The sequence below is a fragment of the Neopelma chrysocephalum genome, unplaced genomic scaffold, assembly GCF_003984885.1.
Source record: "Neopelma chrysocephalum unplaced genomic scaffold, ASM398488v2 Primary Assembly neopelma1_76, whole genome shotgun sequence".
Lineage (NCBI taxonomy): Eukaryota > Metazoa > Chordata > Aves > Passeriformes > Pipridae > Neopelma > Neopelma chrysocephalum.
The window spans coordinates 8,587,765-8,605,866 of NW_020897737.1; the positions used below are offsets into that span (position 1 = coordinate 8,587,765).

Consider the following 18,102-nt stretch of genomic DNA (forward strand, 5'->3'; position numbering starts at 1 on the left):
TCCTGTGCTTATATTCAGATTGCAAGTGATACGAAAAAAAAGAATTCCAAACAGCTTCTGTGCACAAAAAAAGAGGTGCAATATTTTGCTAGGATAGTAGGTGGTCTGTGGTAAGTCAGTTCTCCTGGGCATTAAAATATGAAAGTTTCCACACCTCCCTAACACTCTGAACCCCATAGCTTTATATCTGTATTTGGGTTGTATTAACATCTACAATCTTGATACATTTTCTCTGACTTCCAGAGCAATGGGATTATCGGGCTTTTCTTTAAGATTCTTCTGTAAGACAGTGTGATTCAGGGAGGGGACAGACCAGCAGATGGACTGTCACACACCACCCCATGCTCCGCTCAAAGGAGGCATGTGTTGCAGATGAGGGGCCTCAGCAATTTTCTTGCCAGCATCTTTCAAGGAATATACTTTTTCAAAGACAGTAACAACTGGGCACACTTTATCCCAATATCAGATGCCTTCTCCACTATTACAGTTACAAAAGGTGTATTTCCACTGTGTTCCATTTACACTCATCATTCGTTATGTTTCTTTAAGGTATTGTAGTAATGTCTGAGTTCCATTTCAGGTTGTATTGTAATCTGGGTCAGCCGCAGAAGTTGCACAGCATAAAATGGTACCTTTGCAACTATGGTAATAATAGGTGATGCAGCTGTGTCACCTGATGTGCTCTTAACTCTTCAGATGTCTTTCTGAAGTTGTGGAATTAGATTAAATATCTAATAATCCACTAACCTTTCATTTGTATTTCACACAATTAAAAATTCTCATTTGTACATCATCTAATTCATGAAGTGCCATAAATATCAAATACCATCCGCAATTTTCTCTTCTTTTTTTGTTGTTATACTTTACTCCAGGCCTTCGTGGAAGAACATACTGTTTGCCAGCAGTCAACACATTTTACATGTTTAGCTCAGCTTCTGGAGCTATGTTTTTGCAAAGGATTTGTTTTATTCCACTGAACAGTATACAAGGAGCTGGCAAGAAATTTTGGAAGGTTAAGAATATCTTGAGCAGGTACACCACAGCTCTAACACTTAAGGTGAAGTTAAAAGGAAGTAATAATTATGGATCGGTAGAGGCTGCATTGTTACCTTGGCTGGGCTGAGTACCCAAATTAGCCAGATTTAAGATAGCTACAGCTTTACCTTCCAGCTGAACGTATTGATAACTTCTCTAGAGGAAGCTTGGGTTCTAATGATTCAAAAACCACAACATTTTTATTTTCCTAGGTAATGAGGCAAAATAAAGGAAAAGCACTTTCTCCTTCCTGAAGGAGAAGAATAGAAGAAATCTTGGTTGTAGTACTGTGATTCCTCTTGAACAGTGTCCCTGAAGATCTGACCACCAACACAAGAGAATCCTCCTTCAATGCATCTCAACATTAATTATCCATTTAATTGCATTCAGAAGTTACAGTAAGAGCGTTGAAATAAAAATAATACAGTAATAGCAACTTTTTAAAGATGCAAGTGAAATACTAAACTTTTATTATAAGCAAGTTAATATTTGATAAACTTTTAGAATATCTTGCTAGGTTTATCACAAATGTATCTCCAATGTGTCATTCTTTTAAAGATAATCAATTAATTGTATTTAGAAAATAAAATATATGGAAGGTTTTCTCTCTTTTTAGGCTTTGGGTCAAAATGCAGTTTAGAATAGATTTGGATTGCAAAGGTGTTGCTGCTAATTTCTAAATTCTCCCTATTCTAGTCCTCTAGAAAGTCTTCTCATACGAAATTCAAATGACAAACTATTGTAAAAAACATAAATACTGAAAAGGATGTACACTGAAACAGAAAAATGAAACTAAGGACTGGTTGAGATTGTTCCCTTCATTTCCTAAGAAACATGTCCATGAGAAAAATAATGGGAAGTAAATGATGACTTTCCCAAAAAAAGTGTTTTAGAAAAACCAGAATAATCTTAATATTTCTTGTTAACCATTAATTGCCTAAGAATTATGGTTCTGTACACATTCACTATTTGGTTTTGCTTATTCTTAAAATTTCTTATTTCAAGTTTTTGAGACAAGCATTGTCATTTAGTCATTACCTGAAGCTGCTCTTCCAGTGCAGCAGTAGCTCTGTCTCCACTGTTCTCATCCACCACCACTACCATATGGGTTAGAGAATTCACCTTGACTTGTTCCTGTTCCAGATCTTCTTGAAATGCCTGTGATTGAAGGATATGTGTTAGAAAATGTGCTTCAAAGTAAGAAAATACTCTGTATTAAAACCCAAATGTGCATTTTAACTTCCAATTGTTAACCACTCTTTTACATTACTGGGTTCTGTGTTGTGTAAATAAAACTTGAGAGAACCCCTCATACCACTCCCCTGAAAAAAGCCCGAGGTATCCAGATCTGTATCTTGCCTGACACTTTTTGGGTGACTCTAGCTTCAAATCAACAAAAGAATGTGGGAAATCAAACTCCTGGATTACAGCCTGAATACTTCAGCTGAGTGCATCCTAGGAATTAGTATATATATAGTGAGATAGTTACAGTCTGAAAAATAACATGGCTAACTACATTTGCCTTGTCATAATAGAAATCTTGGCTGTATTACAAACTATGTTGAATTTCACCATGTCACTGTTTTCTGCTGCTTTTTCAAGTAGAGTAGCTCACTTAGGTATGAAAAGTAAGCCCTTGCTGAAGATAAGGTCATGCATTCTAAACCTCTTTGGTAAAACATCTTACTTTTATTTGAATATTAAAAAAAAATGTGGTTATAAGCAATAGGAAAGGAATTCACACACTATTTTGTTTTTAAGGTGTACATTTCTTACCACATATTTCAGAGTTAATTCCTTCATGGGCATAGCCTTTGAGGCAATATAAGAATCCTCCTTTTTCTGACTTTCATGCCTGTGATTACCATTTGCTTCAGAGAGCTAGACTATAAAACAATTCTCAAGGACTATGAAGCACTCATAATTGTTAGAGTCATCCCTGGAATTTAGACTTCTCAACATTTTATGACCCAGCACTTGATCGAGGAAGAGCACTAATGGATCAGAGGGTATAACACAGCTCGCTTCCCCCAGGTTTAATCCCCTGTTTAAGCCATACAACAATAAATACATTGCTCTGCAAGACTACAGCAAGAGACAAGGTGACTTTTATTTCCTGGTTAGTCAGTATCTGACAGATGGCATCCCAGAAGAAAACCAGAGTTAGCAACGCTCTGCAATTGCAGGAGTGGATGGCACTTTGGAAGTGGGAGTCTCACACACATCGTGAAAGACTTGAGAAGTCATGGAACAGATGAACCAGAAAGGTGAGTCATTACCTAATCCTCAGACAGACTCAATTTACCCTGAGGTAAAAGACTGTTTTTTATAACCCAAGTGTCTATTTTTACCATGAAATTAATTGGTGAAAATTGTTTGTATTCAGGATCTTGTTGAAACAGGAATTTACGAAGAGCAATCTCGAGGCTAGAGCATACTCTGTTCAAATAACTTAAATTGAAATTTCTAACAAGTTCTTCTGAGCTTGTTAGAGAGAAAGTAAATTTTCAGGGACTTAAAACGTAAGATGGATATAAATGTTGATACATGGAGATAGCAAGAACAGAAACTCATAAAACTCCACACTTCTTTTAATTCCTATCTATCAGATAACAACTTACACAACTCCAACTTAATGTAGTTGAAAGTGAATAAAAATATCTACCTAGGTCATCCAAGTACCCAAAGACAAATCCACCCCTATTTGAACACTTAAGAAGTATCTCATTTTACATTTTCAATTAATTTGAAGTACTATAAATCCTAGCATTAAAAAGCTTAGATGTTTTTGGAAACTTAATGAAACTTTAAAATCTATTAACTATAAATTGTATAACAATAATTTGGAATAATAAAATCAATTCAATTTAAAGCACACTTTTTTTTAATTAACACATTTCCAATATAATATTTGACTTAGTTCAGTAGTCCTCAGACTTCTATTGAAAAGTAGCTTTCTCCCTTTATTATAAGGAAGGGATAGTTGCAACAGTAAAAAAATACATAAAATACTACTGCAAAAAAACAATAGTTCTTTACTGAAATGTTTAACTACCATTCCAAAACATATTGACTACAACAGACTTCTCACTAGAACTCTGTGCCTTGCTAATGACATAAAATCTTCTAGAGTTCAGCCCATTCAGAAAATTTTCAGTACTGTCAAAATATTAAGCTCACATATTTCTGAACTAAGCAGTATGCTGAGAAGTGTGAATGAATGTTGTGTTCTTTGTCTGGTCTGAGTGTTGGGTACCATTCCCAATACACATTACTGAAGGATTTTCTTCCTTTTTTTTTTCTTTTTTTTTTTTTTTTAGTTATAGGGACCCAGCAGAGAAACTTTGCTGTATATAACATGCAATAAAATTAAATGAACTTTCTTACAATAATTGAAAGAATGGAAAACACCTTGTTCTTTGACTTCTGAATAAGACAAACAATAAATGAATACAAATGTAATTAAAATTTCTTTCCAGCATACTAGCTACATTGTCTCTTGCACAGAAAAAAAGATCTGAAAAGTAATACACATAAATAAATAATGTTGACTAACTCAACATGCTAAGAATGAAGAACTAGTATGTGGAAGAGAGATTTATGAATGCTTTCACTCAGAATCTTCAAATACAAGCTAGACACACATTTTTCTCATTATTAGAAAGAAGCAGCATAAAGAGATTCCATAAATAAAAGGATTACATTTTATGTTAATATTTAAGCATAAAATGCATAGAAATAAAGTTATTCAAGTCTTAGTACTCATGTATTCAAAATCCTTCACGTTTCTTTCCCTAATTACCATTTCATAATTACCTGCTGTCTTTTTTAAAAAAGAAAATTTAATGTCAGAACACGTGCTTAGCTAGCAAACCCACATACTGAAATACTTTGTCTCCTCACAGGGCAAGGACAGATAGCACAAATAGCAGCAGGAGCTGCAGAATTTGTATTCTTCTTCAGTAGCACTCCTTAATCAGAATGCAAACAAATCATCTTTAACACACTGGTGGATCATGAAGTCTTGCAGCATTTGACCTCTTTGTAAAAGAACTGTAAAAGCTGATTTCAGTTTGAATTGTTTTTCAGATCATCTGCCCTCTAAAACCTGGACTAGAACTGACACAGGCCATGAAGCATCAGGTGTTAAAATCTCTGAAGATACTATGGAAACGAACTGCTTTGAGCCACTGATGTAGAAACATTAACAAGTTATCACATTAAATCTCCATGACCTCACAAATCATCTCTGTTCCTTATTTTTCTGTGTTTCCTTATCATCACCACGTGCTATGGATACGTATCTTAATTTATTTTAGAATTTAAATTAATATGAAGCAGGAAAATTTAATGCAGTAAATGAAACCAAGTTATTACACACAATATAGCCTCTCTCTTTTCAGATCTCAATTTTTCCAAATAAAAAATTACCCTCATGGAAAGTGGAAAGAAATTGGTCAAATTCTCTCTTACATACCATTTATGAGTTTGTTATTTTCCATTAATCAAATACATTACTAAAAAGTATTTTCTACAGTTAGAAAGTAGTGCTGTACAAATACATATTCAGAGTCCCAGGAGTGCTAACAAGATTATGCAGTCTGAGTACTGCATCATCATTATTACAACATGCAAAGGGAAATAATAACATGCAAAAAGAAAGAAAACACAGGTGTTAAAAAATCTGATATATTCTTATTGTACCATGTAATAAAGGATGTTAGTGTTGCCTCACATATTCTAGTATATTGTTTATATGTTTAAAGGAAGTAATTTTTTTTTATATCAGAATAAAACTCAGAGTTGTGATAAAATAACTACAAAAGCTTGTAACTGTAGAGAACAATAAATATTAAACCAAGATTCCATATTACTTTGTTATGCTCTAATGGCAGGAGTAGAGGTTTTAAAATGTCAAAAACTGAATTTGTTTTTTATGCCCTTGGAAGCACACCATAACATACCTTATGCTCTTCTACTTGACGCTTTAGGTCCTCTAGATCTGGACCTAGGGGCTCCAAATCGATTTTCTTTGTCCTTTCTTCTGTTTTTGTCAGCCAGTCAGCTAACTGGGCCAGCTGCTGATTCTGCAGATCCATTAGAACTTTATGTAAACTTTAAAACAAAGAAATTATAATTACAATTTATACGTTAAGAAAACAACAGGCAGAAACATCTGCCCTGTATATCAATTGATTTTCACACGGCTACACTTGAAGGTAGAATAAAAATATAAACTTTCAAAGAGGAACAGGCTCCCAAGGGAAGTGGTCAAAGCACCAAGCCTGTCTGAGTTCAGGAAGTGTTTGGACAATGCTCTCAGACACATGGGGTGTCCTGTGCAGGGCCAGGAGCTGGACTTGATGATCCTGATGGGTCCCTTCCAACTCAGCATATTCTGTGATTCCACGAAAGAGGTAACTGAAAATTTGTTGAAAAAGTTTTGATTTTGACAAACAGTTTTGAAGCTTTTTTTTTTTTAGTCTCTGAATACTGCATACAATATCCTGTCTCTTAAGTTTTGTCCTCCAGTTGCATTTCTGTTAGAGCTGGAATTCAAAATTTCTGCTACCTGATTTTTTAAAGCTTGTGTCACCTACTATGAGTACTTTGAAAACTCTCAGGCAGCTGACCTTACCATGCTTTCCCTAATTTAGGATATTAAACAGAAAAAAATAGTAAGTTTTCAGTTATTCAATGGAGAAAGTTCTGAAGAATTAAACAGGAAATACTTCAGTTTTGCCTAATCAAAGTATTTTGATAATCCAGAATGATCTGACCAGAAATCCATCACAAATCCTTCCCTTATACTTGCCTCTTTAGAAATTCTCCAAACTTTCCTAAACAAAATCTTCATCTCATCAGAAGCATTTTTAAATTAATGTGTGAACTATGGAATTAGAACAGCATTTTGTGTTATCCATCTTTCACATAAGATACAACTTTTAATTTAGATTTGACAGACAAAAGTCACTGTCCTCAATCATACTGAGGTTGGTAAAACCATTATATGTTATAGTATCAGACTATATGTTATAATATATGTTATAGTATATTTTACAGTATGTAGTGTCAGTGTATGTTATACTCTGTCAGGCTTGGTGCTGTGACCACTTCCCTATGGATCCTGTTCTGGTGCCCAACCACCCTCCGAGTGAAAAACCTCTTTCTAATATCCAACCTAAACCTTTCCTGAAACAACTTCAGGCCATTCCCTCGGGTCCTGTCACTGGTCACCACAGGGAAAAGATCAGTGCCTGCCCCTCCTCTTCCCCTCACAAGGAAGGTTTAACTGCAATGAGGTCTCCCCTCAGTCTCCTCCAGGCTGAACAGACCAAGTGACCACAGCTGCTCCTCATACTTTCAAATGCAGACCAGTGGATACAGGAAAGGGTGTTTGCTTGCAGACAGACACCAAGATGAAGCAACTTTATGGAAATAAAGTCTTGCAAACAAATTTAAATTTTTTATAAAGTTTGTTTTGTAATAAGGTTTTAGTTACACCTGTTTCTGGTCCCAAACGGCAGCATCAGGTGTTACATTTGGATCTCTGTGAAGCTATGTTACTTTCTAGAGACAGTAACAATTTTTAAAGTCTCCAGTTAACAGCTCTTGGAAGCAAAGGACCAAAGCAAACAAATCACAGGAACAACTAACTTTAAGCAGAAACTGGAACTTCAACAGAACTTGAGACACAGAAAAAAAAAAAAAAGGTAACATGAAATGGGAAGGGCTGAATTAATCCAAATCTCTGAACAGGAGATATCAAACAGTAATGTTTTTCTGTATTATCTCTGTCAAGTTTTTTTTTCTAAGAACATATTGTCATGGATCTTTGTGATGTGCTATGATTTCAGGGTGTTTTATAAATGGAAATCATGTGTTAATTATAGATCAAAATGACCAGACGACTCATATGATGTCTTTTCCACTCTAATCTCTCTATTTCTTTACAGATAAAGTATAGAAAGATGATACCCTGGTTTAATATAGCCCATGGTTCACAAGGAATTAGTGATCTCACATCTCAGTCCTTCAGTTTGAAGTATTTTATTGTCTTACTTGATGTTCTAAAGTAAGCTATTATAGGCAAAAAGTACAATGTTTCATCCTAGACATATACTCTTAGCAATAAATTAAATAAACAGTACAGAAAATCTGTTAAAGAGAATTTAAGAAAACCAAGACATGAGGAAATACTTATTATATGATTAATGATCTTATTCTGAAGTAAGAAGCATAAACTTGAAAATAAAATAATCACATTTTATTCTTAAGCAAAAGAATGTTTCTCTTTTCTTACCATTCTCCAGGAACTTCCTGGTTTTCAAATTACTTTTATAAACATCTGATAGAGGTTTTAATACTTATATACCTCAGGAGATTATCTAAACCTCTGTTTATGGTATGGTTCTCACAAGTTTCAAATAAAAAAATACTTCTTCATTGAATTGAATGTGTTTTAAAAGTTGTGGAATTCTCTATAAAGTCATAAATTGCACTGTTTCCCCCTCCAGTGGTATACTTATCATTCTGAGATGCTTTACTTTAGAAAATTCTATTTGGGGACTGCCAGGAGTAAGAAATTAAAAAAAAAACACACCAAACCCCAAAAAACAGGCTGTTTTCCTTCAGCATTGCTATAAGAGTCAAATACTTTCAATACACAGTCAATACATGGGAAATCCAATTTGGGCTGCTTTTACACAAAGGCATTGCTATGCTACAAACTTCCTCAGACATTCTGACCTACAAAATCACTTTTCCTAAGACGCTTTCATTTTTATAGTACCCTTTATCAGAATATCTTTCTCCTCTCCCTGTTGATTGTTTGCTTTTGTTTGCCCTGTGCTATAAAGTGTGGTACCTTTTGTTACATTTCCTATTACCATTACAAGAGGTCAGACAGTCTCATCCTCACAAAAACCATCTCTTTGGATAAACATGTCACTGTTGCCTTAGGGACTAGATTATAGCAATGTGCTCAGAAGATTGTGCCTTAAACTGAAGCAGAAGATGGATCCTGAGAGTTTAAATTATGTATAATAACCTAGAAATATATTATATTGTGACATGAAAGCTATTCATAATCTTATAGCTGGTGCTTGAATCACAGGGGTTTGACCAATAGGTCAAAATTAGCTGTACCAAGCAATGTCGCTCCTGAGAAATTTTCTCTTGCCCTTAGCCAAATTTCATTGAATTTATCACAGAATTTTTTTCTATAAGAAATTAAATAGTAGCATCAAATTCTCTGTGAAGCTCATATCATTTTATGTCCTCTACCAAATTCGTATTGTCCAAATATGACATGCTTCAAAAGATACTAGATCATTCAATTCCCCAAGCAATGTTCTACAGCTGAATCTAGGAGGTAAGTTTAACAATTGGTGTTAAAGGACATTTTAACTGTGTAGAGTGTGTAGGCATAGTACCACTCACAGAGGTGAGGTTGCTACTAGCATGTGTTGATTTAAATGAAAATAAATATGGCAAGTAAAAACTCCCTACAGCAAAGCATCATAGATTTTTTCTTTCCAAGAAAATAATAGAACTAGAATAAGTTAAAGTTGAAACATCTGAAACTCTTTTCTTTATTGTCAAAGAAAGATGAAATGCAGAAAACAATCTCAATACTCAGTAGCAAGCCGAAAAGAAAATCATGTTTGGAATTACTAAGAACATACTGCAAAAAAGAGAGTAATGTCATGCAATTGTTGAAAATCACAGTTTGCTTTTTAATACTATGGACAAACTCCTCAACTCCAAAAAGGTAGGGTAGAACTCGAGAAAGCTCAAAGAGGAGCAAGACAAATAACCAAATATATTCAATATATATTTATGAAGAGAGTAAGGAAATATATACTGTTGACTCTCACTTCTAATAGAGTTACTAGAGGGAATCACTTAAGCTACCAGTGACAAACAAGCTAAAATAAGCCATTCCTCAAAAAAGTAGCGCTCGTTGGGTAAGAGGCTTTTGGAATTCACTGCCAAAGGATGCCATGGATGCTAACAGATTCAAGAGGATATTGTATAAATAGACGGAAGAAAAAAAGAATAAAATTCATAGTACATTACCAAATATGCAAAACCGCCTCCATCTCAATGTTACCCTCAGCTGAAAACAACTGGAGGCCAGAGTGGTTCCACAGAGAACTTCATAATATAACACATTCGTATTAGGTCAGACCAATGACACACAGCCCAATATTTGTTCTCTAGAGCAGTAGGCCCATGCAGACCAATATTTCATCTCCACCAATGGAAAAAGGAGATGATAAGATGCTGTTTCAGAAGATCATGTATCTCCCCTAAACCTTTTGTTAGACTCATAGAATCATTAAGTTTGGAAATCAAAGTCCAACAGTCAGTGTTAGCACCACCCTATGTTCACCATTAAACCATTTTCTCAAGTGCCATATCCACACATTTTTTGAGTATTTTAAGGGATGGTAACTCCACCAGTTCCCTGGGTGGTCTGTTCCAATGCTTTACAACCTTTTTCATAAAAAAAAAAATAAAGTTCCTAATATCTAATCTAAACCTCCCCTGGTGCAACTTGAGGTCATTTCTTGTTCTGCTACTGTCAGGATGCTGGACTAGACCATTGGTCTCACTGCTAGAGATATTTAGCTGTTATTAAAATCACATTTGCAAAAAGAGTCACTTTCCAGCTGTATTAAAGAAATAGAAGAGTTTCTTGCTTAGTACATGTTCATTGGGATTTTCTGAGAGAGAAATTAAGACTTCAGCAGAGAGATTTTAATGAAATCTACCTAGCTTAAAGTTCCTAGAAGACCACCAAGGATCTCAGACTCTTTTGTTTTTTGTTTTTTTCTTTTTTCTTGCCACTGCATTAATCTGGTTTTATTGCAGAGAACAGCCATAGTCTTCAACAATTAATACTACTTGGCTATAAAGAAACTCCTAATGACACTTAATTAATTTTAAAATTTCCCCTGCATTTGATTTAATATGTCAGTTGGTAAACTTCACACTGGTCCCCTTACAGAAAGGCCACTAGGTGCACAAAATTCCTCATGACAAAGGAAGACCCAGTCACATGAGTTTGAAACAGAATTATCCTGTCAGACAGATATTAAGAGTATACACATAAAATGGAAAATAAAAAAAAAAAGAAAAGAAAAAAGAGAAAGGTTGAGAGGAATAAATGTGAAAAATCAGGTAAAAATCAGTTTCCTTCTTAAGGAAGGAAACTCACACATAAATCACCTTCCATAACTTTCCCAGAATCTCTGTATCCTGCAAACCAAATTGACACAATCACAGTGTTTCTTATACTAGATGGTACTATGTAAATAAAAATTTCTAAATAAGACGTTATAATATTAAAAATGCTCCAAAGACTAATGTGACTATTTAACATATTATTTTTCTACATTCACTTTTATTTCAACTTCAAGCTGTAGGATTTTCCATTTTTTGAATAGTATAATTTGTACTCAGATAAACCACGACAATATTTCCAGGAAAGCTAAGCTCCCATTTACTCTTTTTATGGGATCATGTTTTACAGGGCTTAAAGATTTCTTTCCCTTTTCCTTTTGTATTCTTGTAAAGATTCTCTTCTTTGTGGCTAGATACAATGTGTGATACAATATCTGTTGAAACAATTGGAAAAATGCGAGGAAGGTTATATACATTTTGGTTGAAGTGTTATTGGGCTTCAAGGTTCAAAAACCATTCAGGCTTCAAAGTCACTGCACATTAAGTTTCAGATTAAAACAGATAAAAGATGGAATTTTTTTCACAGTGAACTGAAGGAAAAACCCCAACTGTTAGTCAAGTTCAGGATTGTTTCAGTCAAAGTGAATATATATTATTTTACCTGACATATTACTTACTTGCTTTGTTTTTCCATACTTGCTACCCTGAGACTTTCCCATCGAGAATTAAGTAGATTCATTTGTTCTTGGATTTCATTCTCTTCACCATCTGAAAGTTTTCCCGTTGTTAGAAGTTGACTTCCAACTTGCAAAACATTACCAACACGTCCTTGATGAGCTGTTAACTCCATCATAAAACCCTGACAATAAAAAAAAAATATATATATCCACTTTTAAGATGAATTCTTTGGAAGGAAATTCCAGAATTCCATCATTTTGCAAGCATGATTTTTAACTTTGCTTTTATTTTTTTCAAACCCTACCCAAACCTTGTAACGTGAACCAGAAATAAACACTTTCACTTTCTTCATACAGCAAAAAGTAGCCTGGAGAAGAAGAGGCTGAAGGGCGACCTTATTGATCTCTGTAACTGCTGAAAAAAGGTTGTAATGAGGTGGGTGTAGTAACAAACGATAGGATGAGAGGAAATGTCCTCGAGTTGCACCAGGGGAAGTTTAGACTGGATATTAGGAAAAAAGGTCTCCACTGAACGTTGTCAAGCATTGGAACAGTCTGCCCAGGGAAGCGGTTGAGTCACCATCACATGTACATGCAGCCCTTAGGGACATGGTTTAGTGGTGGACTCGGCAGTGTCAGATTAATGGTTGGACTTGATGATATTAAGGGTCTTTTCAAACCTAAATAATTCTGTGATTCTGGGGCACAGTCTCCAGTATGATGTTTAAATTCTCCAGATCAAAATAAAAAACAAAGCAAAAAACCAAAACCAAACAAACAAAACCCCCCCAAAAAAACAAAAACCAAACCAATAAAAAAAAAAAACCAAACAAAAACCCACAACAAAACCAACCAACCAACCAAAACACACCAAAAAAAGAAAGGAAAAAGGAACAAAATAAACTAGACATATTTTTGGTTTGTGTTTTTGACCTTAATATGGGATAAAAGCAGATAAGCAACTACTGAAAGATTAGTATAAACATTTACCTCATGGGTGTGAAACTGTTCTTTAACAACTTCTACATCATTGGATATATCTCCTTGTGCTTGTAATGCATCTTCAGCAGAGAGAAGCCACGTGAGTACTTCTTCTAAAGCAGTTTGGTAGTTTTCAAGATCCATTTCAGATGCCATCCGTGTAGTGCTAAATGTCTTTTGTTCAACAGTTTCTGAAAACTGATCAAAACCAAAATTTTAAATGCAATGAAAATGGCATCTGGTCAGACAGTTCTACAAAGGAATAAATGGAACACCATTGTTTTCTATAAAAACCTCACCTGTTTATAAAACAAGCAAAGAAAATTATGTGTCCAATGTATGGAAGTACTTAGTAGTACAAAATCAGTTTACTGACCAAGATCAGTTAAGATGGAGCAAAATAAAAAAAATATCATATTAAATTCATTATTATAAATCACATATTTTACACTGGAATTCAAAATTCCTACCAAGTATTCCAAATAGTAAATAATTATATCTGTAGAGTGTAGTTATACATGTCTTTCATTATATATTCTGCTTTTTCATTTCTACTTTACTATTTCTTATTTAACTATTTTCTCTTGGAAATGAGAGATATTTATTTTCTACAGCAGCTAGTAAAATAATATACTCAAAAAAGCAGCAAGTTACATGCTGACATTGCAAAAAATCTATGGAAAACATGATATTTAAAAAACCCAAATGCAACAAACCTTTACACTACATGCAATGCCATGTTTGAGCAATCCACAGACACACATTTGTGAAAACCATTCCAGGAAGTTGGAAAAGCTCAGAAAACTCATGTGAAATCATAACTTTTAAAAACCAAGCAGAAGTGCATTACTGTTGATTTCTCTTTTCCCCAAAGATCACCCTTATATTCATTCCTTAGAAGCCAGGTGACTGTTATAAGCACAGAATTCACATTTCTGTTCTACTGCTTCAAGTCAAGAGAAATCAACAAGTATTTATTGATTAGTATAACAGCAGAAGATGAGAACAGAATAGAAGCAAGAAATACATGTTTGCTACAGAAGATACCATCTGATAATTTTTTCAAAAAGTTCTGAACAAGTTCAGCTACATTGATAGTAAATTAATTTAAAAACAAACTCTTTAGATAAAAATATGCTTATACTTTTATAAAAATGATACCAAGGCATTTAATGCTTTTACAGTTGTTAGAAATTGTCTCTACTGACAACCTTGTTTCAATAAAACACTCGAAGCAGCTTCCAAAGCCTTTCATTGCAGTTTAGAACTGAAAGTCAAAGTTTATCCCTAGAACCATAAGCAAGAAGCATAATGGATGTAATCTAATCATGTAAAATAAAATTTTCAATCTTCATCTTTACGACAACTTCATTCTGAATTGTATAGCTACCTAAAACACCAGTCATAAATTTGTCAGCACTTAACATGTGAAAAACGATGTTCAGTAACTGAATCCTCCTCAGAAAAGCAGGCTTCAAAACCTGATGAACTTTATAGTTTGATTTTTTTGCTTTTTTGCTAAAAGAAAGTACTATCTCACAGAAATATAAACAGTGAAGCACAGAAAATGCTCCCATATATTCCCATTGCACAAATGAGTATTTGAATTGTGTGTAACTCTAGATTTTAAATTTTATAAAATGTAGTAAGAAATTACACCCAACCACATCAGATAATTTTTTACAGTATACAGTCCACTGTGGAAAGGGATAATTTGATCCCATGTAATTTTTTTTCTTTTTATAACAATACTGCATGGGATATACTGTAGAAAAAAAAAATTGTCCTAACAGTTGAGTGAGGCTAGGGATATCATGTTTGTAGAGATCTATGATTATCTATGTTGTCATTTTTTTTGAAAGTTCTTCATCTAAAAACCATTCTTTCTCTAGATTGGACATAGAATACTGTCTCATGCTTAGGAAAAAAAACTGCCTAAGTATGCATACAGCTTCATTCTTGAATCAAAACCTATTCTTAATAAAGTATTTAATGACTATGCAACACAAACTTGATTGGGTGCAGTCAAAGCAAAACATTTACTGAGTAATTTACTGAATAAAAACCTGAATAAGAATACATTGTGGTGGTACATCTCTCCCTCCTCCTTGGTCTCCACTGTGATCTCAGAAATGCTCCTGGGCCTTGAGCTTATCAGAAACATTATCTGCTTCCAGGAACATACATTGACTAATGAGCTCCTGTTTTTTTTAAACCAACAGCCTTGGAGACTTACTTTTCTTTCCTGAAAAACAACCTGAGTGGAACATTTGTATTATTGAACTTTTAAAGAAAGGTACTGACCCTAATTGTGGCCAGGATGGAAAATTACTATGACTAAAGCCAATTCTCTTGTGACCCTAAGTCCCAGGCTCTCCCAGACCACAGCGGGGTGCAGCCAGCAATTTCCCTCTGAGTGGGACACCTCTCAGAGCCACAGAACTCTCAAGTTTGCTGTACTTGGAGGACCACAGATGAACACCAATTGAAATGACATGAAAAATTCAGATGTTTGATCAACACTGCATCATATCTAGCTAGGAATTAGTCAGGAAGTCATCCTGCAGACTGTTTTAGAAAATGGTCAGCCATTTTTGCATGTAGCACAGTTCTCGTTGTTCTTAGGAACTGATGTAGAAGAAAAAATGCTCTGGACCCATAAGTTGTCTGCTAGACTATCTTTTTTCCTTTGCTCTTGCACTTGGAAGAATTATACCTAGATGAAAAGACGGGAATTTTAATTTCTACACACTTCACCACCTTCTTCTCGGGTGTGGGGGTTGAAAGACCCCAAGGACTCTGAAGATTTAATTTAAAGTATAAGAAGTGAAAATAAAAATCCTTTGACCTTCAGAAGCCTGGAAAAAATGAAGTGTTCCTGGTAGCTGTATGAATCAATTCACAGAATTTAAACTATGATCTTGTAGCTCCTTCAAGGTAAGCAAGTGAGGGGAGAGAGTGTTCCTCATCTGCTATTGCATTATGTTCCTAAAGGGAGGAGAAGGATTAGTTGTGTGTTAGTAAATTCTCCAAGAAGGTTCCTCTTAATTCATAGAGACTGTTTCTGAGTTTTAGAAATTAGTTGGGCAGTTTTAGAAAGTAGTTTTACAGTTAAGATTTAGGGTTTGTTCCAGCATTCTTATTTATGTTATATATTTCCTTCATTCAGAAACTGCTTGTCCCACTGTAAAAGATAAAGAATGTGGCTCTAAACTCAGAGGCATAAAATTTTAAAGAAACATTTTTTAGTAAAGGCAAATTTAAGTTCAGAATATGTTTCTCATTTTGAAAACCCCCTTTGCAGGATTACAGCCTCAGAAAATAGCACACATAATTCACTCCCTAAATATGCCTCTTATCATGTAAGAATGACACCATTACTTATTCTTTCAGTTCCCCCGAGCTTCTCATTACAAAATCCTATTTTATGTGTCTTTGTTATTTCAAAATTATAACTGCTAAAATGTTAAATGATAAAATAATCTTTTCAATAATCAAGACTATGTTTTCTCAACAGATGACTTCAGACAGAATAGTTCAGTCATTTCTGGTAATAAAAATCATAAGATAAATTGGTCAGGTTGCTTGTTATTGTAATCTTAACTATTTCCTTGTTCTAAATGAGACAAGAACTTTCATTTTATTAAGTATTTAAAAAATGCCTCTGTGAATGAATCTTGGGTTAAGAAGACTGGTTTTTTTTCTACCACTCATCTGAAAATCCACACAGTTTTTGCCTGAAAAAATGCAGGTTTTGCTTGCTCAATTGAGACAAGTTAGATTTTTAGTACCTGATTTTCTCGGTGGTTACATTTGTACTGCATATGTTTCCACCTGGAGGAACTGACCTGTCCTTGCAACTGCAGTTTCGAGATTCAGCAAATTATTAGGTCATTAAAAATCAATGGAGCTTAGGCAATATACATGCTGAGAAGAAAAAAAAGCCAGAGCCAGCTAGTAGTGATGAAAGTACATTCATTACAAAGGAAGGAAAATGTTGGAAGTATTGACAGGAAAGGGGTAAAGGAAAATTAAGCTCTTCAACTACGTTATTAGGAACAGCTTGTACAAATAAAGACAAAGACACAAAAAAAGAATTTATTGGCATTACAGCAAAAGTTTGCATCTTGGGATCTAGAGTGTAGCAGTTGTCTTAAGACAGTGTAAAGCCAGTGAAGAAAACTGGAATAAATTGGCTTAGGAAAGAGACTAAGACTGGGAACTGCAAGGACAGGTAAAATAGTACAAAGACTTAAGAGACAGGAATCAAGGCTGCCTACAATGATCAAAAATTTTCTAAGAATTTAAAACTGTTTCATTTTGCATACATGGTAAGTCAGTGATTCACAAAAAGATTTTCTACTTAGCTTGCCTTCTTCAACGCACCTGTACTTGGAAAAATATCAAAGCAGGTTTTGGTTAGCAGCTGATTGATAAAAAGTGTATCAAAACATACTGCTTTTTTAAAGTCTCCAAGGAAAATTTTCAGCCTATATTTATTTAAGGGTTTCAATTATATTGAGTTTTTTGCTCTGAATTTAAAACGTACTGCTGTTTCTGGCATTGCTGATGACAGGAGACACTTACCTCTCTAACGAAGGCACTTCTTATTCAAGCAATTAAGAATCATGGCTCCAGACAGTAATATGACTTGATGTGGATGTGCAAATCAACTGCCTGTGACTAAATGGAATTACTTTCATCACACACCTACAACAAAATTATGATTTCTTCCTGTTGAAATGGCTGGTCTACCAACCATTCTTCAAACCTTCCCTTTTGTGATGCAAGACCAAGGCACGCTTTAAGGGGACGCATAGTTCAGGTGCTGTCATGTCATGCAGTACACTGAGATAATTTGGGCTCTACATAATACATAAATAAGGGTACTCTCCACATAAAGAAAGGTGAAGTTTTCATCCCAGGATAAGTTTTCAGTATTAAACAATGACTCTTCACAGAACTCTCCAGTAGTAAATGGTAACAGGCTTCTAAGGAAAGTCTGTCACAGGTCAAGAAGCCTGGGGTCTTTTCCCAATAGGGCTACCAGCAAGGTAACTGCAGGTCAGCAGATTCAGCTTATTAGAGAAATGTCCATTGTGTTTTATGCTGTCACATACACAAAGAAATGGAAAAGTTAATTTTATCCACTGATGATCAGACCACCGCAAAATTTCAATTGTGATCACAATTTCAGTAGCATGAAAAATACTCAAGA

General features: G+C 34.6%; 1 protein-coding gene across 12 annotated transcripts in view; it reads right to left on the bottom strand.

The window, feature by feature from the left end:
- Nucleotides 1–18,102, bottom strand: part of DMD (dystrophin) — a 1,013,774-nt gene that overhangs the window by 726,892 nt on the left and 268,780 nt on the right. For all 12 annotated transcript variants that reach the window (XM_027688940.1, XM_027688937.1, XM_027688948.1 and 9 more), the window contains 4 exons: nucleotides 12,894–13,082; nucleotides 11,904–12,085; nucleotides 6,000–6,150; nucleotides 2,074–2,193 (listed from right to left, as the gene is read on the bottom strand). In XM_027688940.1, the coding sequence (XP_027544741.1) occupies nucleotides 2,074–2,193; nucleotides 6,000–6,150; nucleotides 11,904–12,085; nucleotides 12,894–13,082 (642 nt within the window). The remainder of the gene's footprint in view (nucleotides 1–2,073; nucleotides 2,194–5,999; nucleotides 6,151–11,903; nucleotides 12,086–12,893; nucleotides 13,083–18,102) is intronic.